The sequence below is a fragment of the Equus przewalskii genome, chromosome 6 (assembly GCF_037783145.1).
Source record: "Equus przewalskii isolate Varuska chromosome 6, EquPr2, whole genome shotgun sequence".
NCBI classification, from domain to species: Eukaryota; Metazoa; Chordata; class Mammalia; order Perissodactyla; family Equidae; genus Equus; species Equus przewalskii.
In genome coordinates this window covers 6,489,110-6,514,466 of record NC_091836.1, presented here as the reverse complement: position 1 = coordinate 6,514,466, position 25,357 = coordinate 6,489,110, and the positions used below count along the sequence as shown (strand labels likewise).

Genomic DNA, 25,357 nt, shown 5'->3' with positions numbered 1-25,357 from the left:
TATTCCAGCATGTGCTTTGGAGAAACAGAGAAAGCCACGCTGTAGAGAATGAAGAACCAAGTTGATGGACGTAGAAAGGTGGATGAGAGTCCATAGTGAGAAGGAGAGAGGGAAACAGCCTCACAGACAAACACAGACCCCCCCCCCCCGCCCCGAGTACAAACTACATCTTGATTCTCACAGACATACAAGCCTGGCCCCTAGCCCTTGTGAGGCCTGCCTGTACATCCTGCCTGGGGGCTCCATCACACACAAAGGTACTTAAAAAACAGTCCTCTTATCTGGGCTTAAGCTGGCTCAAGCAGATTTTTCTTTTTGTAATGAAAAATTACTAGATACTCTACTCCCTTCTCCAGCAAGAAAGGACTTGATAGTTTGGTAATGCCTTAGGATAAAGCTGACCAACACAAATGGCATCAATTCTGGTAACTAGAAACCTCTCCACAATGCTGATGAAATGGGCTCCCTCTTATGAAACAATGTCCGAATAATTATTTGCCATACTACTCCTCTCTAAAACGTCTCCTCCTGTTTCTTCCTCCTCAAAGATCCCTCAGCCCTGAGCTCCTGGCACCATATCTTGTGAGACCGAACAAGTGACGGGGAGCAGTCTATTCCAAGGGTCAGCTACAATTTACAGGGTAATTCGAGTCACATCCATTTGGAAGTGCTTGTTGACACGAAAAGTAATTTCTTTTTTCTGAGATTGTGGGAGTGGAAAGACAATAGGAAGGTATTTCATCTACTTCACTATCTGCAAAACTATTTAGGTTCATTCTGCCTTAAAGATTTTCTACGCTCAGGAGCTCATTCTTAACATCTGCCCCTACCCCTCACCCCAGTTTGAGAGTCAAACTGATGAATCCAGAAAGAGACAGCCAAAACGTAATCCAAACAGAGCACTGTTCACATCATATAAGAGAGACCTATTCACCTGAGGCTTCTTTGATACAAAACAACCTGAAAGATGATCTATCTTTAAAAGCCACACTCATTAATTCAGTAATATAATACAAAGCTGACCCTATAAGCCGCTGGTTTGCCTTTTTGTTGTCTTTTTAAAATTTGCTGATAAAGTTTGTCAGGTAAGGAAGCTTGTTATTTCAGGAAAGGGTCTTAAGCTCTAAGCCATCCCTGCATGCACAGCAGGTTGCCATGGTTCCGCAAGGCAATGGAGACATAGGTTGTGAGTGGGTGGGTAAATAGGTCTATTAGCAAACACAGGAACACTCCAGTCGGGGTGTGTTTTCAATGGCTGAGAGAGTGAACTGTTTTTAAACGAATTCTGTAATAAGGAAATTAAGAACAGGAGGTCAAACCGAACTCTGTTCTGTAGAGCCCTGGGAGGGGGAAGGAAGGGGAGAGAAGGGACGCTGCAGGGGGGACACACCAGTAGGAAGAAAAGGCGTTCTGAAGAATGCACCCTGTCTCAACCAGAAATCTTTTCAGCTTTCGTGCGTTTCACCTGTGAGTTTGAAAGCCACTGGTTCAGACATTGCAAGGGAAACAAAGATTTGAGGAAATGGCTGTTGTTAAAACGCAGAGAAGAAATCTTTTGGAGAAAGGAATCAATACAGGAAAGGGACGCAAAGCCTGAAGTGTGAAGGACTGATTCCAGCTCTGTTGCCCAAATGGAAAAGGAAAACAGAAATTCTCCCTTTTACACAGTACTATGGCAGCAAAATTATTCTAAGATACTAATGGGCTTTCAAGGCCCACCCCAAGGGTTACATGCTGCTTGAAGCTTTTCTGATTCCTTCAATAAAAGAGATCGTTCTGGTGTGGGAGAACCTGCACACACATGCTTTTTTTTTAGGGGGTGTTCCTGTTGGGGGAGCAGTTCTCTAACGGGTCCTTACCATATTCTGCCTTGTATTCCAGATACAGCGGCCGATGTCTGTCTGTCTTACTCTTCCCATTGGGCTTACTTCATAGTGTGTCTAAACCCCTCTATCTTTGCAAGATTTTAAGAATCTAAGCTAGCAGGAGCATCTCGTATGCGAAGAGATACGGCAAGTTTAGGCAACAGCTTACTGAATAAGAAGATGCTATTGATACATGATCAAATTCCAACTCAGTCTTTAAAATAAAATTTTTAAATGATAGTTTTCAAATACTTATCACTGGAAAGTAACAAAGCCAAACCACAAAATCTTCTAATAATCTAATGGACATTCTGGTCTTAACATACTTATTATATTTTTGTTACTTTCTACAATTTTTCTATTGCTTTTTAATATCCAGGCCCCAAACTGAGTTTGTAGCACCAAAAAAGTAAAATATCTCAGGTATGATTTGGTAAAATATTTACTTGAATACCAGCAAAAGCTGTCAACGTAATTTTTTTCTAATCTAGTCATTCTTCATATTGCATTTTATTTATTTATTTATTTTTCAGGGAAGGATTCACCCTGAGCTAACATCTGTTGCCAATCTTCCTCTTTTTGTTTTCTTCCCAAAGCCCTGCAGTGCATGGTTGTATATTCTAGTTGTAAATCCTTCTAGTTCTTCTATGTGAGCTGCCACCATGGCATGGCAACTGACAGAGAGGTGGTGTGGTTGCACGACTGAGAAATGTACTCGGGCCGCTGAAGCGGTGAAAGCACCAAGCTTTAACCACTAGACCATCAGGGCCAGCTCCGTAGTGCATTTTAATTCTAGAAACTGTACTTACACATTTAGAAATAATTCATAGTTTTTTTTTTACCTACCTAAGTGTATTATATATGTAGCTTGCAAATTTGCTTGACTGAATATACACCCATTTATCCAGCTTAGCTTCCAAACGTACTTTTCAACCTTCCACTTTATTTTTTTTCCTTGAAATAAAAATGTCCTGGGACTTCTATATCACTGCTGACAGCATCATAACAAATTAGGCAATGAATTAATAATGCCACATAAAGATAGGATGCACAGGGCATTTGGTTTTGATTATATACATATTTGTGAATCAACCATAAACCAAACCTAAAGACTTAAACTTTCTTTAACTGCCACAGAACAGAAGTCCTTTTTTGCCTTCTCTTTTCTTAATATAAAAAGATAAACAAGAGCCACTTCTATTTCCAGGTATGACAAAGGGAGACCTGACCAGATGATTTGGCTCCCCATGCAGAACACAACCATAAAACCTGGACAAATGCAAACAGCCACGATCTGAAGGTAGTGAAAGGCAAACACACTGACGGTGGTGGGAGCACCAGCTCGCCTGAGAGGGGAGAAAGAACTCCACACGCTCTGCATCTTGATTGTGGTGGTGATTACATTTCATCATGCTGTATACTGAAAATGTACAGAGATTTTATTGTATGTAAATATAGGTATATGTTATATATTTATATTTGTCTTAATTAAGGCATTATTATAGTGTGCATATATATATATATATATATATATATAAAACTATGTTTTCTAACGGGGTCCTCTGAATGGCAGATATGGCTTCACACTAAAACCTGGCCCAAAGATAGAATTTTATGCTGGGGAAACTGTTATAACTGGGAAAGAAGTGGTTCATTCTAGGATTAATCAGAAAGAAAGAAATGTGTCACCTGCAATTAAATTTTCTCTCTTTAACTTCTGCAACCCCTCCCATTGTCATTTTTGTGACTTGCTTTGAACAGATCCTTTTTGTCTCTTCTTTCTACCAAACCACAGTCTTTGTAAGCAAAAAGAAAATTAGGAGCAGATGCAAGCTTATTTTTAATGGTCTAAGACCAAATTTTCTGGACTTAAAACAAACACTTTGTCCCCTCAAAGTTCTCAGATTCCATTAAGATACAGCTCTATGCTCTCACCATGATTTGTGAACCAAAAATAGTTTCAAAAACTAATTGTAAGAAACTATATCACAGAGTTACTCATTGTATTCTGCTTTTATTTTTTTTTTTTGCTGAGGAAGATTTGCCCTGAGCTAACATCTGTTGCCAATCTTCCTACTTTTCTTTTCGCTTGAGGAAGATTAGCCCTGAGCTAACATCTATGCCAATCTTTCTGTATGTTGTACGTGGGTCACCACCACAGCATGGCTGACAAGTGGTGTAGGTCTATGTCTGGGATCTGAATCTGCAAACCCAGGCTGCTAAAGTGGAACGTGCCAAACTCAACCACTCCACCATGGGGCCTGCCCCTATTCTGCCTATTTTTTATTCTTATTACCCAGAAAACAAAAAGTTTAATTTCATAGACATTTTGAGAGAACTTTTCTTTAGACTCTATGCTCTATTCTGGTCTCAACAATTTTTCTTTCATATCTGAAGAGATATACCAGATTACCAACAAGGCCTTTTATTGTAATCAGCTCTAGTTCAAAGATAGATGTAGAAGTCAGCAGCACAGAATGTTAATTCTAGTAGTTAGAACTCGCTTGAGTAGACATGAACACATAACTAAGTCACAGTACTGGGCTAAATAATTTGCAACCAAAGAAGACTTCTAGTACAAGAATTATCTACGTTCATTTACTATCCCAGAGTCTTCTTTGGGTAAAAACATGAAATCTCATATCACCCCCAGAGCCAAGAGAGATGACCTTTGGAGAAGGAGAAGTAAAAAAGAAGAGAAAGAAGGTCCCAATTGTAGTTGTGGTTTAACCATTAAACACCTATGGGGCCCTGGGCAAACCAACTGATGGTTCTTGGTTGCAGTTTCTTCATTAGTAAATCATGGACGCCACATCAAATGAGCTCTAAAACCACTGGGTGACCAGTGCAGCTACTTCTTATGTTATAACCTCTCTCTACCTCCCAGGTACACAGGACGTGGCTTCCCCATGGCAGCTCAGTATGAATTTGGGCTCCAGAGTCAGAATGACCAAGGTTCAAAACTTGTCTGATCCACTTATGAGCCTGTATGGCCATGAATAAAGTATTTAACCTTCCTGTGCCTCAGTTTCCTCATTTGCTAAATACCTGTAATACCTACCTCACAGAATTGTTTGGAGGATTAAAAGAGACAGTGTATCTACAGAGGCTAGCATAACGGTTGGCCCACAGAAAGTGCTCAATTAGTGTTGGCAGCTGTTACTGTTGTTAGACGATCACACCCAGGCTGGCCTGAGCCAGGACCGGAAGGGGAGCCAACCTGCAATTCCACCTGAGGATAAACTTTTACTCATCAGGTGAACAGTCTCTGGAGACAGCGGCGATCAGACGGCCTCTTAACGAGCTCTGGTTCAGAGGACACACGCACTGCTGGCAATCAGACCCACGACATCTAAAGTCCTCTCCAACCCTGCTACCCAAGCTCTGCAGGCCTCATCTCACAGAAGGATGCTTATGGTAGGAATTTATGGCACCCCTGGGAGAGGTGCCCCTAAGACCTCACCATCCAGGCGGTTAACTACCATGGCTAACCACAGAGCTAGTCCTACCCAGGCCTATCTCTATCACTAGCTAATTTTTGATGCCCACTGGGTCACAAAGGTTGATGTCTCCATTTGTATGTGTCTCAGTTTATCTCAAATGATAATAATTATGCTCCCTGACTAGGGATTAAGTAAAAAATGACTGTGAAACTCTCCTAGGAAACAAAATAACAACTATATCCCGATTTATAATTTAGGGAAATTTACAAAATAAGATCCAGAGGATACTTCCGAAATTCTTTATTTTCCATTTTCCTTTTGCTCAGATTCCTTCTTCTTCTTCTCTTCCACAACTGGTGCCTGGAACAGAGGTCGGCAAACTACAGCCTGAAGGCCAAATCCAGCCCACAGCCTGATTTTATAAATGAAGTTTCACTGGAACTCAGCCACGTCCACTTGTTTATGGATCATCTATGGCAGATTTCAGGCAACAGGGACAGAGTTGAGTAGTTGCAGCCCCAAGACCTAAAATTATTTACCATCTGGCCCTTTACAGAAAGAGTTTGCTGACCTGTGGTCTAGAACACAGCTAGTTCATAGTAGGTAGCCAATAACTGTTTGTTTGATTAAACGATAATGATCATCATTTTGCTCAACATCCAACAAGTATTTATTAAATGCCTCTAAGCACCAAGAGCTGTGCCAGGTTCTGGAAATGCAATGACCTTGAACTACAATGGTGAGAATGACAGACAGGGCCCCTGGCCTCACGGTGTGTGCAGTTAGTAGGGGAAGACAGAATATGATCATCCAAATAGTTACTTATTTACACCTGTGATGAGTGTTTACAAAGGAAAAAAGTACAGGGCGTTGAAGGAGTATATAAAAGAAGACCTGACCCTACCTCAGGAAGCCTTCTCTGAGTAAATGACATTTAATTCAAGCCGAGACCTGACTGTGGATTTCTTGGTTCTGAACCATCAGGGAAAGTGAGGGTTCCCTGATGCCACATGAAATGCATCTGGTTTCAGTATGTTTTCCAGTCCATCTTTACTCCATCCATCCATCTAGCTATTAGTGCAAGCAACATGGACTGTAATGAAGTTTAAGACACTTGATTTTTCAATTCCCAAACAGGAACACTAAGCAAATAAATAATTTCAAACCCAGCAATGTGAAAATCATACGTTATGTTCACTTGTTAGAGACTGGACATCAACACAAGACCAAGAGACAGTTCTTCAATCCTCTCTGGTTCTTTAAGCACAGAAAATCAGACCCTAAATTGAGTAAAATTAATTTTCACACTTGGGGAGCAGATTTGATCGAACAGAAACAGATGCCTGGCAGCCTAAGGGCACTTCTGGTTGTCATGTAGGTTTGAAGCTTCTCAGTGCTCCCTATCAAGGCTGATCAAGTGGCTTAAGAACTCACAGGCTCTGCTTTCCAAATTCAGTGAGGCTCGGCGAGCCATGCAGGCATGCTTTGGGAACACGGCCCATTCCCCCACCCTGAAAACTGGCAGGTCCTTCCAGAGAAGGTGAGTGCTGAAATAGACGGAGGAAGGATGCAAGGAGGCAGGAAGAAGTGCCGCTCAATAAATGCATTTGTAAAGTCTTCTTTGCATTTCCTATCACTCATTATCCCTCAGAGCTCTGGTGCCTGAAGTAGATTTATTTCCCTATTTCTTTAGAGGTAATGGAGGTACACGAAGATTCAGCATCTAACTTCAAGGCACTGAGCATGTTAATGGGAGAAAAGGAATTAGAAGATGCAGCTGATCCAAGATTATTTACTTGAGCCTGTGCCTACAAAACCTTTGATATTTAGAACTGCACAGTCCTGTTAAATGTAGGGATCATCTTTAAGGGGAATCAGTTAATTCAGCGCGAGAAAATTTTCTTGATTTAAATGATGCCACCTTAGCAGGCTTCAGAGACAATGCCTTCTCCTTTGACCAGGCACTGATTTGTGGAGTCTGGCATGATCTATGGATTGGTCAGTGTGAGTATTTGGCCAGTTGCTACAAAAACCTTTACATACCACAGCCAATTCTCAGATCCAACATAACCACAGCAGAGTAGAAGAGAAGCAGCAGTCAAGGGAACCAAAAATCAACTATATTAATGCCAATTTTCATGAAAAATACTACTAAAATACTACTGTTCTAATAGCAAAAAATATCCCTAACCTGGATATCCTCCTACATGCAAAAAAAGGAAGGAGGGAAGGAAGAAGGCAAAAAAAATGGAATTTAAGCATTTTTAAGTTGTTTCTATTCTGCTGGTAGTTAATTTCGCCTAATGCTGTGAAATAACGGAGGATAACCTGGGGCATCTGACAACATGACTGGTAGACACTGAGCTAAAAAGAATATATTGACACTGATGCTGCATGAGAATGTCAAGCCTATTGTTAAAGGGATTTTCCACTTTTATTCATTCCCTCAGTAAACATTTATTGAGTGCCAGGTATATAAAGATTCAAGGGCTTTTAGTGAGGGTTGGGGATGGATATTGGTAAAGAATGTTAGTTCTCCCATCTAGTGGAGGAGATCCATGCAAATAAATGATGCCCATATGGAATGGAGATAAAAGTGCTGTAGTAGGCGCTTTGTACCAAGTCAGGAGAGGCTGCAAGCACCAGCAGGCCCACAGAGGAGGAGGTAAACCAGGGTACCCATATGTGACAACATCTAACCTGTCCTTCCTAATGAGGCCTGATAGAAACCCACAACATGATGTAATGAAACCCAGTGAGGATTCAGAATAATCTCCTTAGGCTCTATGTGGGTCAACAGAATTAATGTTTATGTCACTGTAATTTCTGCTTTGTGTTTCACACAAGCCCTAATAGGAAATACAAAAACCAGAGGGATTTTCTTTTAGGAAATTATTTTAGTCTCTTTTACATTCTATAAGAGATAGAAAATCAAAGCACCTAAAATAAGATTCAAGAGTAAGATATGATTAGAAGACACACTGAAAATGGGAAATTACTGTTATTTTTAAAACAGGTTGGTCTTACACATTTTTGTTTGTTTTTAAACCCATGAGAGTTACAAGGGAAATCAAATCCATATAGTCCTGACTCATTTACACCCATTACTCATCAACTTAAAACGATAACTGAATGTCCAAAATACCTTTTTCTTTTAGGGACATGACTTAACAGCCAAAATCTAACTTACATAGACTCAAGTTTAACCAAATATGCTGAACCTACAGGGCCGAAATAAGTTCTTGTGCATCCTGGATCATGACTTAGTTTTATCCCGGAATAACACAAGCATGCCAGACCTAGTCAGCTCCCACTCAACCCAAGAACATAGTAAGATAATCTCTACCAGCCTAGTTTCCCCACAACTAATATTTTATTTTTGGCTTTCTCACCTAATGTGATGGGAATTCTGCAGGGTTAGCAATTTTCAGAAAGAAACAGTTAAGAGTTTCACCTACTGAGAAGACAGAGCTAAGAATGATGAGAGACATTCCCGGGGCACTGTCTTTAGGGGACAGTGGCCTACCTCTGCTCTGTGTGTGCCTATGTCTGTGTGTGCATGCATGCGCACATGAAAGAGACAAATAAATGAAAGGGAAAACCAAGAATCTCAGTAATTTAAAGAAGGTAAAGGACAAAGAAGCCTGGCTTTACACACCCAGACCAAACAGGAATTGGCTAGACGTTCTGTTTTTCAGGAGCAATTTAGCTGCAAAAATATTTGGAAAAACAAACAAACAAAACTTTGAATTCCTCCAAAGAGAGTGATGCAACACCAGGAGGTGATAGAGAAAAAAAATTCCTCATAGTCATCAGACTCCTAGGCACCTAACTCAGTGACATTTTTAATACTGACAAATCTCATGAGTGAGGGGAGCACAATAATCACGAATGTTCATTTCAACCTCCAGAGCTAAGCGGCGACCACCTAGGCAGTCCACCAAGACCTTCAGCAGGCTCCAACTTAGGAGCAGAGTTCAGCCTTTAGAGGGAAACTATCCTGGGCAGCGGGGAAATTCAGAAATCAGGGCAAGAAGGACCTTCTCCCTCCATTAACTGAGAGAGCTTTACAGACATCCTCCCGACAGCTCCTACTGCAAGAGCACCTTGGGCGTTCCTGGACCTGGACCTCATGAACACCTAGCAAAAAAACCAAATGTGTATTCTCTACTTTCCCCTCCCCTCTGACTTTTCCGTTGGCCAAGGTGGTGGTCAGGGGCTTCCCAACTTAGCCTCAGCTCCTTAGTATGTATTATCCAGAGAAGTCACTATCATCTGCTATTCAGTCTTGCCTTTCTCTTAGCCAAGTGCTAGAATCGCAAAAGACTCATTTGAAAAGGATGGCTCCTCTTGAGTGCACAATGTTTATAATTATGATTACTAGGCATTGGAAAAGTATTCTAATAATAGAGTTTCTAAAAGCATACACAGATAATGGAACACATTAATAACTATGAAGAGAGGATGTAGTTCTCGCCTGCCATTCTGTGCCCACATGCTGAAAGGAAAGCCTGACAGAGAACGCCGCCCTTCACCAGCCTTCTGGGTACGTCTGCACCTGCTGTTATACCTGCTCACTCAGCTACGGGCCTCAGCGTGAGATGAGTCAACACACCCAAATGTTAAAATGTTAACTCATTATCTAATCCCAACCTGCTTCTCCTGCTTTTTACTGGTACGGGGTGACCATCCATCTAGTTGTTCTAGTCACATTCCTTTCGCTCTCTCTCACTGCCATTATTCAGTTGGTCACAAGTCCTACTAATCTGTCACTTGCTTCTCTGTCCCCTACTCTCCATCACTTCTTCTGTCTTAGTTTAGGACCTCTACCTCTCTTGCCCAGATACTAAGACATCTGTTAACTAGTGTCCTTGCTTCCAGGTTAGTCCCTCATGTATTTCTCATCTCCAGTGCCTCCCAAACTAGCTTCCAAAACATAAGCCTTGCAAACAATGAAATCATAAACATAGCTGAATAAAACATCAGTGAATATTTGTATAATCTGGGACTACAAAAAGCATCTTGAAGCATGACATAAAACCTGGAAGACATAAATACGGTTACTTAAAAAAATCTCCTGTAAGATAAAGAACACTATAACCAAAGAACAAAAATAACCGGGGAAAATATCTGCAATATATATCATGGGGGAGATACTAATTTCCTCAACATACAGAGACTTCTTACAACTCACTGAGAAAAAAAACCTATCTGTAAATTTGAAATAACATCTCAAGTCCATCTCTTGGCTACAGCAGGAGAGGAAAAGCTAATGCAAATAATTATAAAGCTGCGCTGAAGGCACAGAGTGTCCTGTAAAAACTAGGAATTGAAAAATTGGTTAGATATCACTGTTAGCAAATCTACTTCAAATGCCCTGCCTACATTCAATTACACCACATGTCAACACTAAGATACCTGTAAGCAGTTGAAAAATGCGTCTGGATTCTCTTATTTATGCTTTTGGAACACAGTCGAGCATGTTTGGACAGAGAAAATCATTCCCTGTAAAGCTGAAAGGGCCTCTTGGCCTGCATTATCGATGTTTTAGCTTTGAGCCAAAAGGTTAGTCTTCAGGATCATTTCTGAACTCACACACCACTAAACCCTATTATTCCATCAACACAGCCTGGGCTGGGAGGTTGGAACAAATGCCCATCAGATGAAACTAATTGGCTTTTCCATTTTGACCTGAACTAAGTGACAAAAGAATATCCAAGAACACGAAGGCAGAGTATCAGCAGTGACATTGCTGACATAACTGCCACAAAGACACTTACTCTACCTAGACATATGATCATCCAAAAGTAAGGTGTCAAAATCCTAAATGCAAATAGTACAGATGACTTATTTTTCAAATGAAAGCTCAGAAGAGATGGCACATCTATTGCACTCATAAGAAGAGAGAAATTTTATTAGGAAAGTGAATAATTCTAGATGCTAATATAGCTTTTTATGTGAATCCGGAACACAGGCCAATTCACCTACTGTAAGACTACAAAGGAATCTGAGGCAAAAGCCCCGGACAGTATTAGTGTCCATTTGCCAAAACAGAATTTAAAATATGAAGCTGAGACTAATAACTGGAGTGCAATCATGAGTAAATCTGGGGGAAACAAAGGAACTTAAAACCAACCAAACAGTAATGGAACTTAGAAAATTTAACCAATTAGTTCCTAGCCTTGAAAATATAAGGCTGTATTGAGGGACTCAAGCATAAGAATACTACCATTATACAAGGAATGGCCAGGGTCTGCATACATGACTTTTGTTGTTCGAACTGTCTTTAGTCTGTGAGCACTTAATTCACAATGTTGTTGAGAACTACGATATAGAAATGAATTTGATCTTCTAGATAGCTTCAAAAAAAAGACAGTTGGATTTTTACATTTCTGACTTGTTCAATGAATGCGCAGAAATTCAAACCTTGGCTGATGGTTTCTCAAAACCCATTTGATTCTATCCTTTGCCTCTAGAGAAATTAATAATATGTTCTCCCAATAAATCTAGGGGACAGGAAGCCATTGTTCATTTTATTCCTGGGTGAATGGGCTCAATGGCTTTTGCAAACGAGCATCACATATGGAGATAAATGATGTGATCACTGAGGTGGCGTTGATGTGGCAAGGGGCAGCCAGTCTAGAACTGCTCAACCTAAGCGAGCACAAAACATGACAAGAAAACCAAATTCCATCATAAGCCTCCTTCCCTTGCCATGGAGAAAAAGAGTTGTGCCTTATTTCAAGTGGTGAGTGTCAGGAAATACTGTAATGTTGCTATTCCTTGCAGAGTATTAGCGAGAGACTAACTGTAGTCAGCAGGTCAGAATAAATATTACTGAACTAATACCCATCATTCTTGGCTTTGTTTCCGGCAGAAGTGAGAGGGCCTCATCTGAGGCCTAACAGCTTACGTGCTAAATTAACAAAAAGCAAACAGCACAAAACCTACTTAAAATTAACAAGATTCTTTCCTCAGGCCCCCAGTTTTTAAGGATACCAACGTTGGGATAGATAAGTGTGGAGACTCACTCTGGGAAGCATAAAGTCCCTCTGCAGCTCTGTCTTCGTGGCCGTCGTATTCCCTGCTGGACAGCTGCCTGTTGGCAGTCTCCAGACGATCTGTGCGCAAAGAGGAAATGATTACAAAGAAATGCATATGAATCTAAGACTTCATCCAACTGAGAAATGGCATGGGTGCCAAGAGCTGGGTAGGAAGAGAGGCTCAGGCAGGAGCCCAAAACTGAACAACTCTTGAGGAAGAACAATACGTTCCAAAATATCAAAAGTGAAGTCTTCAGGTGCCATGCTGTGCCTTTATGCAATCTAACGCCAAGGTATGCAGCAGCAGTAGGCAGCTAAGGACAGGTTCTGGGAAAAACCGCTTTGCTGCCTGCTAGGCCAGCAAACCTCTGATTTGAAGTCCCCGAGAAGGGGTTGAGTCTCCTTGGCCTCAGCCCAGCCCTAGTCTAACCTTGACCCTCAGCCCTACGTTTTAGCCAGTGACTGCTATCTGTATCTTGGAAGCAAAAAAATAAAAATAACCATTAAATAAATACCCCCAAAAAAGTCAAAATGACCTAATGGATGAAGATTCTACACAGTGAGTTCTATGTTTGCTCAAATCACTTGGTAAATCTCCATTAATTTAATAATTCAGCCTAATAAGTATCTACTGAACGTACACGATACCCAAGACAAAAAGGTTTGTAGTAACAGAAAAGGTAGGACCTGGCTACTGGAGACCACCAGGGCATTGAGTATTCTGACATACGAGGCAACTGAGAAATGGCTCGGCTGACTGGAAGTGAAGTCAAGTTTCATGGGTCAAATCATTCTGCATGTTAGAGGTTGCCAAGATCCTGCAGCAGGTGGCGTCCAGCTTTCAGGAAGTTTATATATATATCTACTCCCTTCACAACTGTGGGCTTTTTTTTCCTCCAAGAGGGACACATGTCTAGCTCTGTCTTCTATACTATACCTAGCAAGTGTTAAGTGATGGCTTTCAAAGAATGCTACCAAATGACTCAGCTTGACAGGGAATGGAGGCACATCCAACATCGGTCTTTTCAAACATTCCCATTCACATAGTCATGAGTCACCGTTAAGTTTTTTTTTTTATTTTGAAGTTATGTTTTAATTTTAATTTATTAATTTTTTATTGAACAAATTTGACATGTACTGTTAAGCAATTTAAAGCAAAGGAGTGGCACACATACTCCCTCACTTTCATGGACTCGTGCGTAGAGGTGTCACTTCTTGGGCTCAGGCTGCAACCAACAATCTACAAGGCAGAAAAGAACAATTCTGCTCTTTGAGTGCCCTTTCCCCAGGGGGCTGGAATTTACAAGATTATCTAACACACTCTGGACCTGAAGTCAGGCTCTTAGCTACACCGGTAGTTTAGGGTAGAGAGAATACGAAGGGAACCTGACGTGCCTCGGAGGTCTCTGTTGAAATCATGAAGTCTCCGAATCTCGCCTTCCAGTTTGTTCCTCATCGCCTTGTCCAGTGACTCTCGCTTGGTGGTAGACTTGACCAAACTCTCATAGGCTTCCGAAATTCTCTGAAGTTCTTTTTCAAACTAAAAGAAAGAAGTGGCATAAAAGTGGGACTTCTGATATTCTCATTGGTGCCTTAGTTATACTGACTCTCTGACATTCCAAGTGTGAAGGCTGTACCTCCACAGCAGCCTTTCTGCATCTCAGGTTTCACGTCTACCAAATCGTGTCATCGACTTCACTCTGCACCAGGGCTACATGAGGATGTGCGAATAGCAGCCTCACAAGTCTGGCTGGCCCGCCTGGCGTCACCTTGTAAAAGTCTCTCTGCACAATTATCAGGAAGGGGAGAGTGTAAACATAACTTAAACCTCTTATATTTTGTCTGGTAATTTGTAACTATGATTACTATTCCCAGTTAACATAAGGGAAAATATTAAAGTACAGAAAAACTAAAGAAAAACTAGACCCAAATTTCCAGACTCCAAGTACAGTGGTCTTCTAAACCCTCTTACCCATCCTCCAAGGAACATAAAATCCACTCGGGAGATGCTCCATTACTTAGAGTTTTCACCCCTTTGTCTATGAAATTATCTACATAAAGGACTAAAGGACTTGAATCTAATTGTACACAAATGTACCACAGAAAACCTCTTTATATGAAGGAAGTAAAGGCCTGGGATTAAAACCAGTTTTTCCATATTTCACTACATGAAAAGCTGTAACTGAGAGAGCCTTTAATCTACGGCAGATAAAAATCTGTAACAAGTATCTGTAACTATAATATAACTATAATTATATTATTATTACAATAACTAATATTAGTTTATAATATAAACTATCATAGTATGCTTTTGAAGTAGATAGCAATAAGTCTCATTTTACTGTTGCGTAACATAAATGCAGGTGAAGGGTAAAGAGTGCGAGCAAACACGGAACCTTGATGGACTGCTCCCACAAGTTGGAATCAGGCAAAGGAGGGCAGGTTGAGAGCACTGGGCACCAAGAGACCTGCCCCGTGTTCTCGGTCCCTCCACAGGAGAGCTATGTCACCATCAGTCAGGGAGTCCAACTGTCTGAACCCCAAGTGACCAGATCAGAAAGTCCCTGCTGAGACACCTCTCAATAACACATATCCTGACATGTCTATTGCACACTTACTATGCGTCTGGGTGCTAAGGAGACAGAACTAAGTAAGACAAATTCTGGTCTTCAGGAGCTCACAGCCTAGACCTGGCCTGTACCCAGACACATACACATCTACAGTGCACTGTGAGAAGGGCTGTGGTGGTGTGATGCTATGACAGTCTAGAGATAAAGTCATTAATTTTGCAAGGGTGAGAAGGGGATTTTTTAAAAAAGATTTCAGAGGAAATGTCATTTAAAATGAGTCTTGAAGGATGAACAGGAATTTGCCAAGCGGAAAAGAAAAAGCCAAAGGACTCTGGCATTCTAGGCAGAAGATGGGGCATGAGCCGAGACACCAAGCCATGAAGGAAAGAGCATGTCTCTGACATGACAGGTAGTCCAGGGATGAGAGCCAGGTGCAAGTGGCAGGAGCTAAGGCCAAAAGGAAGGACTTCATGTTATGGGCAAGGGAGAACTATGGGGGTGGAAGGGCCATGGGAGGGCAGGGTTATAAGCAGAAGGGCAGCATGATCTCATCTGAGGTTTTATAGAAAAAAAAAAAATCAAAGGATGGGGTTGAAGGGTGGAGGTGGGGAGAAGAGGCAGGAGAAAAGAAGTCCAGGTAAGAAGCTAATTAAATAGTTCAATGGCACATGACAATGGCATGAACTAGGACAACTGAAAGGACAAATTCCAAAGACATTGAAGAACAGAATCAATAGTCATAGCGACTGGTCTGGACAGGAAGGGAGAAAGAAAGCAAAGACAACACAGACATTCATGGCTTAGAAGACAGGGTAGTAAGACCTAACCAAGATAAATGATTATATGAGAAACAGGTTTACGAAAAAAAGAAAACCAGTCTGGTTTTGGAGATGCCATGTTTGAGGTGTCTGCAGAATACCTTGGCGGGAACTTCCCGCTAGGAGGTGGAGACACAGGTCTGAGAGTTGGGGGAGCAGCTGTGGCCTTGTGTACAGATGACAGATGAAGTCATAAAGTGGAGACCACTTAGGAAGATCAAGAGAAGATTAAAGGGCCAAGGACGGGGAGCATTAACACTGCAGGAGTAGGCAGGGCAGAAAAACCAGTACGAGATTCTGAAGCCAGTGGTGCCATAGCATCCAGGAAGCCAAAGAGTCAAATAAGGAGAGAGAATGTGGTCAATGCCCCAGAGGTTACAAGGGAGCCAAGACAAGTCTGAGAAGAGGTCAATGAAGAGGTTGGACAGCACTGGGGCTTCTGCTTAGTGGCAGCAAACCAGGGCACAACTGAGAATACCAAGGCCCCTTCTGGTACCATGTTATTTTCCCAAAGGCCTCCTAACACCAGAGTTGGTTCTTCCGTGGTCCCCCCATTTCGACAAGGCCTTTCTGTTTCTTCCAAAGATATCAGGAATTGTTGGTAATGTGGCGGCAGAGGGAACAGCATGTCCTGAATCCTGTTCATAGTTATACCACAAATTATGTTCCTTCCTTTTAATTTTGTTTTCAAAGGAGATGGCTCCAAAACATACCACCATTTCTATGCTAATTTCATCTATAAAAGGTGGCCTTTGTTTTCGGACAGATGGGCCTGCCACAGCAACAGTCCTCATCAAGACTGAAGGGCATCACCTAGTCAGTCATTAAGGAAGCAGAGAGCACCATAAACTCTGAGGTGTCTCCCATGAGAGGGTGCTCATGCTTCAAGCCCAGGATAACAAGGAAGCCTTCCCCAACTACACCAGCATAAAAACTTTCCTCGATCTGACTTCACAGTACTTTCATCTGTTGCGTTAACTTGACTGGCATTTTGATTACATTTGTGTCTCTGGTTTGACTGTCAACTCCTTGAAGCCAGAAGTAGCCTGTAATTACAGCCCTAGAGGCACGCCCTGTCCATGACAAAAAAAGATTAATCAATCTTTAAATTTATAACTCCTAAACACGGACATGGGCACTGATAAACTATACCTGATTGTGGTTTCTTTCCTTTCACTAAAAGAACTTCCCTCTGTACCCTATCAAAGGAAACCAGGGGATCCCAATGACAGCGTAGCTACGATCTCAACTACTAATGCAGTCAAGAATTGGCATATGGTTATGTGCTTATGGCTACCAGGAAAGGGCAAGGGTCTTAGTTCAGGACAAGGTACTTCCTATGAGAAATGACAGCTGTCACGAGGGAGACAGATTATAAAGGACAGAATGACGACTGGATGTAGAAAGTTAAAGATCTGTAGATTTTGATTCAACATCAGGAGGAATTTCCTACTACATTTTCCAGAAGGCTCCCCAGTAATGAGTTTCTCTTCTCTGGAAGCATTCAAGCAAAAAAACGAATGACCTCCTTTCAGGGACATGAAGCAAGGGTTCCTAAGGGGTGGAAAATTGGACCAGAATCATTTTAAGAATTTTAAGTCTAAAGCTCTATGATGTCTGATTGCACACTCCTTCAGAATGAGAATCACACCCTCTTCTTCATATCCCCCATGTCTGGAACATCTTAAGTCCTCCCTGATGTTTGTTAAAGCTGAAGGGAAGATTGGGCAGGCTGGCTTTGATATAAAACCATCTGGGCTGGTTCAGAGTCCTGAGTCTAAAAGAAGAGCCTGCCATCCTCCCTTCCAGCCCAGATGTCAGGAAGCTCTTAGGCCAGGCCATTAGAGCCCCTGAAATGGCACAGAGAAGCACTCCTTGTCCCAGAAACAGAACCACGAGCAGTGTGGGAAGCCCTGAGAAGATCTCAGCCATTCCAAGCTCTGGATCCTGGCTTCTTCCCTGAGCACCTTCACAAGCACAGCTCAGCGACCACAGGACCAGACAGGCCTGCTGTCCAAGCCGCAGACTGCCCAGTCAAAGGCACCGTTGTTTCTCTGACAAAAGAAGAGGGTCTTCACGTAAGCAAGCCTGGGGGAATCATAAATGCTTGGTCCTTTCCCCTCAAATGCTCATCTCTGCCCTGACGGTTTCTGAGGCCAACCCACTCAACAGCCCACAGTCTGGTCCTGCTGGAAACTCTGTCCATTAATTATGTTTCAGGGAAACTGGCAGGAAAGAGAAGCAAAATGAGTGACCAAAAGGAAATACCGGAAAACAACTGTTCTTTCTGGGGGTCCTCGACCATCATTCCAACACTAACAGTGATAATCACCACCTTGTGCCTCTCTGGAAACAGCCTTCATATCTAGGCTGCGCTTCGGCATTCTCTGAGTTTAGTCGTTCTTTCCTGCTGTGTTCCTGGCTCAGTAGGCATAGGCTAAGCCCTGCAATTAAAAATTCATCTATTTTTGGTTCTGCCCTTACAATGAATCTTTGCGAGTGCTCCCAGGGCTGTGAGGATCCCAGCTTGGATGTTATTGCTGGCACAGGGCAGCAACATCCTACAACGCAGCAGAGTGGTTCCACCCAACGTGGGGGCTGTCATCAGTGAGAAGTAAAGTCATCACCTCCTCTGACAGTCCTCTCCCCAGACTGAAGGCTTTTAAGCAGCTGCTAAGAGACAACTGGGCAGTGAAGCTGATGCTGAGGGAAGACCTGGGACGAGGAAGACCTCGGGGACAAAAGCCATGAAATGTTAAGTCACAGATTTCATGCAGCTATTGTCTTTTGGTCCCAGACGTTGAGAACAGCTAGGGAACCAGTGATGAATATGAAAGTATCTATCAAAATCTGAGTTTTTAAATTGACAATTCCAGTGGGACATGTGACAGATTAATGAAAAGTAATATTTATGGAACCATTTATAACAGTCAAGGGACTGAAAGAGTTTGGGGTTCCAGAAGGGAAACAGCTTTTGATTTTTCTCCTTTTTCAGGAGTCATCAAAATCCTTTTGGCCACCAAGTTGAAGAATCTTCCCCTGTGTAGGGAAACTGAGTCACTGGGAGATTGATTTTTGTTTTACAACAGAGAAATGTACGTTAAAATCAAGAAAGAGCCAGACAGAGAAAGATGAACTCTATATGACTCCACTTACAGGTGGAAGTTAACATATAGACAAGGAGAACCGATCGGTGGTTACCAAGGAAAAGTGGGGGTGCGGGGAGGGCACAAAGGGTGAAGTAGTATACCCACAACATTACTAACAATAACGTACAACTGAAATCTCACAGGTTGTAATCTATCATAATCTTAATTAAAAAAAAAAAATCAAGAAAGAGATGTGTATTACATGTCAATAAAAAGTATGTATCAATTAAAAAGTCAGTGAAGAATAACAAGATCTCCCAATTTCTGTACTCTCCACGTAACTGTTCAAAAATATCCATGTGAAAAGATCCAGAACCAGACTCTGCCCTCAGGGGAGTCTGCGAACTCCTGGACATGTCTGTCACAGGGCTTCATTAGGGAGAAGAAAGAACTACTCATTTCCCAGGAAGTGCTGAGTTGGTCCTTCCCAATTTCCAGTCGGTACCTGGAAAGAAGCTGCCCTGGGAGGTGTCAGAGGCAAGCCTGGGCCTGAGCAGGGATTTATAGCCAAGGCTGGGAGACAGCACGCTTGTTCTCCAACTTCTAAAGGTACGACTGGGGTAGGAGAGAGGCCACAATCTTTAGGCAGCCCATTTGTTTCTGGCTCTCATTTTTTTCTCTCCAATAAAGGCAGCCAGAGCTCTCTGAGCCAAGTCTGGTCTTGACTCAGGGAGCTCCAGACCCTATCAGTGGGAGCTCTGCACAAACGTGCTAGGGCAGATTCTGTCTGTGAACATTTGTACCATCAAACCCTCTGCTCCCGCTGTTTACTGCCAGCCCTCAGGAAATCAGGGGAGCCAATTGCTCTGAAACCCTGACCAGCAAAAAGACCAGGCTTTATCTGTGAAATCAGTACTAAATAGTGAACTCTGGATGGGTGAGCCAGGAATAGTAAGGGTCATATGGAACCAAATGACAATGCTTCTGTAGTCAGGTAGGGTTTATACTCGACCCTTTCTCTTTACAAAAGCCCCTGATTGCCTAGTACACAGCCAGACACTTAGTCTCTTAGAAGCTCTCCTACCACATAGGCCTCCTTGCCTCCAGACAGGAACCTCGAGCGCCCTGTGGCTCTGGTGCCCTGAAACATCCTACCACCTCTGTCGCCTTGCCTCTTGGTTCTACCTGTAGCATTTCAGGTGCTGACGTGTGGGTCGTCATGAAATCACTGGCCACAACAGTTCACTCTCGCTGGATGTTTTCCTGTTGCCTTTGGCTCTCAGCATAAAGCCCTAGGACTGAAGGCTGTCACACATTCTGATGTTCCCATGATAACTGCATGGGCTGGAATTACACAGCATCTCCCCACCTGATAAACTACAAGCATGAGGAGAGCACACAGGAACTCAGACTCGACCCTCACTGCTTTTTGCAGAGACTGGCTATTGAAACAAACGTGGCAATCACAAGGTTCCTGTCTGAGATGCTCAGATTTAAAGGAAAATCTTCCTCTCTCAACTCATTCCCCTATTCCACATTGTCCACCTGGGAAATGCTACAGCCTCTGAGTCTCGGGTCCAGGGCCACCTCCCTGGTACCTACTGTAGCCCCTCGACATTCTACTGCAGGTATTAGCCTAGGCAACTCTCCCCCGTTTGGACTGTAAGCTCCTCCAAGGCAGGCACTATGTCATATTCATTTCTGTCTCCCTAAAGCCTTGCACAGTGCCTAAAATAAAAAAGGGTCTCCTTATCATTAAATGTTGGTGAGTGAGTCAGTGACTCAACCCCTGAGATATTGTGATTATGAGAAATATGTATTTTGGTCATTCAGATAACCAAAATATATTTCTCGGAGATATGTGGTCTTCCTCCATGGATCCTGGCTCACAGCTCCCAAAACCCTTGGAAGTTCCTGAGTGATAAGAGCAATGAGAACATCTTTGGTTATAATAGTTGGTCTCTTGTCCTCAGTTCCTGAAAATGCTTCAGAGCCACAAAAGTGCAATGGATGTCTTGTTATTCCTAACAAGCCCTTTCCACCACAATTAGGTTTACATTAATGAAGGTGACTTTTGCAAAGCACCTAAGGACGGAGGCTGGTTGCCAGGGAAACCAACATGAAAAGAGAATTGGAACTTTCAGTCCCACCCCGATTTCCAGGGAGGGGAGAGGGCTGGAGGTTGAACCAATCACAGATGACCAATGAATTAATCAATCATGCCTATGTAATGAAGTCTCCATAAAAAAAACAAAAAAGGACAGGGTTCGGAGAGCTTCCAGGTTGGGCCCCAAACTCCACAAGGACAGAAGCTCCTCTGTTTGGGCCTTGCCCTACATATCTCATCTGGCTGTTGATTCGTATCCTTTAATATCCTTTGTAATAAATTGATAATCTAGTGAATAAACAGGTTTTCCTGAGTTCTGTGAGTCGTTCTAGCAAATTAAATGAACCCAAGGAGGAGGTTGTGGGAACCTCTCATTTACAGCCAGTGGGTCAGAAGTACCGGTAACAACCTGGACTTGTGATTGGCATCCTGAGTTGGAGGGGGGTAACTGGAACCGCTAATTTGTAGCTGATCAGTCAGAAGCACAGGTAACAATGTAGGCTTGCAACTGGTGTCTGAACTGGAGGGCAGTCTTGTGGGACTGAGCCCTTTACCTGTGGGATCGATGCTATCTCTGGGTAGATAGTGCTAGAACTGAGTTGAATTCTTGGACACCCTGCTGGTGTCAGAGAAGTGCTTGTTGGTGTGAGGAAGCCTACACACACACACACACACACACATACACACACACGTTGGAATTGGGTGCAGGAACCCTTTCAACCCTCCATGAGCTGGTAAAAAATTCCGTCCCTTCCAGAGAACTTTCTTGCTCCCCTTACCTCAGGAAGTCACATACCTTGTGGAGCTTGTCAGCATTGTCATAGTAACCCTGAAGTTCCTGGTGAAGCACCCGGTTCTCCTCTGTTAGTATCTCCACCATCTGCTGGGCTCGCTCCACAATTGCGAACGCATCTGGCCCAAGCTGCTGGCTGGGGGAGGCGGCAGGTGGGGGCTGTGGAGCTGCCAGGGTCATCGGAAGCGGAAGTGGCAAGGAGACGGAGTGCAGAGGCCCACTGATGGAGGAGTTCTGGGAGGACATCGGGCTGTGCTGCTGCACTGTTGATGGGAAAGGAAGTTGGCATGGGCGGCTGCAAGGGAACGGAAGACCAGTAATCAGACCCTAGGGAAATGGTGGGAGGAGGAAGGAAATCCCAACAATATACACACTATTGATGGCTTCTACTACCAGAGGTCAGCAACACACTTTCCAATGCTGGGTGAGTCCAGCAGGTCCAGTCCTTCATTCCACAGATATTTAATGTGTTCTCCCTCTGAATCACCACTGTTCTGTCACTCGAGATACAGCAACCAAGACAGACAAGGTCTCTGCTCTCATGAAGTTTACATTCTCAGGGAAAGGGACAAGACCACCACCAAACAGTAAACAAACTAAGCCAGGTATTGAAAAGTAATGAGTACTCTCCAAAGAATAAAGCAGAGTGATGTGACAGCAAATGACTGAGTGGCTGGTTCGCAGTGAGAGGTCAGGGAAGGAGTCTCTGAGAAGCACATGCTTGAGTTGAAGTCTGAATGACAGACAAGAAGGAACCAGTGGTTGGAGGTAGGGATAAAGAAGTGGGAAAAGGAGTATTCCAGATAGAGGAATGGTGCACGGGCCTAGGGCAGGATTTAGCACAGCATGATCAGGTAGGAGAAAGCAAACTGATAGAAAACACAGCCAGCAGAAGCAGTAAAGGGTAAGACCAGAGGGATGGGCAAGGGCCTTTGTAAGCCAAGGCCAGCCCTTGCCTTAGGATGTAAGGGGAGGCCAGCAGAGGAGCTGCCTTTACTGAGAGGGGCGCAGACAGAATGCACAGTGCCAAGAATGGATGTAGCAAGAATGGACGAAGGGCGCCCAGCGAGGAGGCCTGGGTGTGGCCTGGGTGAGAACTGAGGAAGGCCCACAGGGCAGTAGCAAAAGAGAAATAATAGATGAATTTAGGGCGTGTTTTGTATATATCATGGATGGGGGAAGAGAAAGTGAGGAAAAGTCACAAATTACTCCTAGATTGTAGGCTCTACACAAATAGACAGGGGTACCATTTAATGAAATGGGAAATTCTTGGGGAAGGAGTTAATTTTTTGGCTTTGATTGGCTGGGGTGGGGAGGTCAGGGGGTCAAAAGTCTGATTTTAGCCATATTAAAAAGAACACAGAGAGGTGTCCACTGCTGGCTCAAATTCCTGGTACTAGCTCCTATATTAGGAAGCATGACTTTCGATCTCCTCTCTCCACTCCGTAACAATCTCCTCCTCACTCTTCTATTAACCCGTTTCCTAAGACTCAGTGTCTTCTTCCAGCCTAAGGCAAGGGCTCTGAACAACAGCTTTTACAGGTATAAAAGGCAAATAGTCTTGATATCTAGTTTTCCAACCACAGCTGTTGCTCTTCTGCAGAGACTTCGGAAAACTAGTTTTCTTGTCGACTCTCTCCACCTTTAGGTCTCAATCTGGGAACTAGGCTGCTAAGAATTATCAGCAACCCAAAATTCAGAAACATTCTGCATCAAAGGGCCCAGTCCTCTGCAGATCTAGCTATTTCTAATCCGTAAGAGCCATACATGTCATCTCCCGTAACTTGCGGCCATCCACAGCCAAAGCTCTCCGAGCTACCCTCATTTTTCCCGGTAGGTCGCTTGGCCTTATATTTTCCTTTTCAGTATACTTGCTGGAATGTTTTCAGACCTTGTCAGCCTCGGTATCTCTCATTTTGTAAGTGTTTCTTTGGAGCCAGAATTCTTTGCAATGCCAATTCCTACGAGCTAAATGTCAAACTCTAGAAGAAAATTTGACAAGGGTCATCTTAGCCCTCCCTACATGGATATGCAGACGTTCATAAAGGTGACCTCAGAGTAAACGCAGGAGATCCTAACTGAGCAACCAACCATAGGCTTTGCTTTAATAACAAACATCAGAGCACTCCACCTGGGCTCAGGGGATATTTCCCAACTAGACTTCCTTATGCCTTCAATCTAGGAGCCCCTTCCATTTCATATTAAAGCAGCTGAGATCTAAGTTCCCCAAGGCAAGGTGGACAACCATGGAGCTCAATGCGATTTATTCCTTAAGTGAGCGTCACCTTCCAGCCTTCCACAGATTTCAGAAAGGAACGGTGCCTGTGGGGAGATGGAAACCATTCCACCGCCCTCCCTCTCTACACCTATTACATAACTATCTGGCCACCTCTTCAGGAAGAAAACATTTCTGCATTTTGATGAATCCATGCCTCTTCCACACTGAAGTGTGCGTGACTGTGTGTCACCCTGTGCATATGAGGTCTGTGTGTATAAGGTCCAACTCCATCTCAAGTGCCATTCACAATCCCTGATTTTCACCCAGATCACAGGAGTGCCTATCAGGCACAGACCCAAAAACCCACAGATCTGTTACTGAATAAGTGCATTCCTGCAGGCTGGCTAAATCCTACAGTGCATTTTTTATGGAAAGAGGTTACTTGGCAAGAGGCAAACTACCACAAATGACACCGCCTCAACTCAAAGGCAGATACCCATCCCACTCCTAAGGACACCCTCACACTTCATCCAACGCAAGGGCTAAACGAGGTGGCCCCCTTGGAGCTGCGGTGGCACCGATGAGCCTGCAGCCCCGCCCTCCGAAGCATTAGGGCTTCCCTTTGACCTAGGCAGCTTCAGGCTGGGACTTCTATCTTTTAACATTTATTGAACTCTGGGATTTGGAACTCACTTATGGTCAATGATGGGTTTATCTTCTCAGTCATCTTTTTCTGTTATGTAACAAAAAGGAAGTGTTTTCTTAATGCCAGCCTAAGTCATCCTGAGTGGCAATGCAGGAAACGGGTGTTTGCCAAGCTTAAGGGACAAGAAAGAATGGGCTTTTTCCTATTAAACAGAAAACACCGGCCTCACAAATGACTCGGTTACACATTCAATACACACCACATTACAACGGACGACGGGCAGGCAAGACAGCAAACCTCTATTCCTTGGTTCTACTACTCAGCCAGCTAGGGTCAGTGGGCTCAAAGGTCTGTACAGGTGATTTGGGCTTAGTGTAAATGAGGGGGACAGAGTGTTGGGAGAGAACAAAAAACTTTCACACAAGACCAGATGGAACAGTGCTATGGAACACCTATCTTCAGCTTCCAAAGACAATGCTACTGATCGGCTATCACTAGGATAAACACTTCCTAGGAATGGAGACACAGAAAAAAGAGAAAAAGAGGAGATGGGAACCAACATTTAGTGAGAAACTACCTGCGAACAGAATTCTATGCTACAATTATCTCTTTGTGAGCCTATTTCGCTTGTTTGATCGTGAAGTCTGAGAGCTAGCTTATTCAACATCACGTGTCTTGGTTTCCTGGGACTATATGACACTTAGCCCATTGTTAAGGACTTGAGGAGTTAATATGTATAAAGCCTGGCACAAGGCAAGCACTGGA

General features: G+C 43.2%; 1 protein-coding gene across 27 annotated transcripts in view; it reads right to left on the bottom strand.

The window, feature by feature from the left end:
* Positions 1-25,357, bottom strand: part of AMOTL1 (angiomotin like 1) — a 154,382-nt gene that overhangs the window by 32,524 nt on the left and 96,501 nt on the right. For all 27 annotated transcript variants that reach the window (XM_008513753.2, XM_070622903.1, XM_070622906.1 and 24 more), the window contains 3 exons: positions 21,732-22,023; positions 13,747-13,891; positions 12,340-12,429 (listed from right to left, as the gene is read on the bottom strand). In XM_008513753.2, coding sequence (XP_008511975.1) covers positions 12,340-12,429; positions 13,747-13,891; positions 21,732-22,023 — 527 coding nt within the window. The remainder of the gene's footprint in view (positions 1-12,339; positions 12,430-13,746; positions 13,892-21,731; positions 22,024-25,357) is intronic.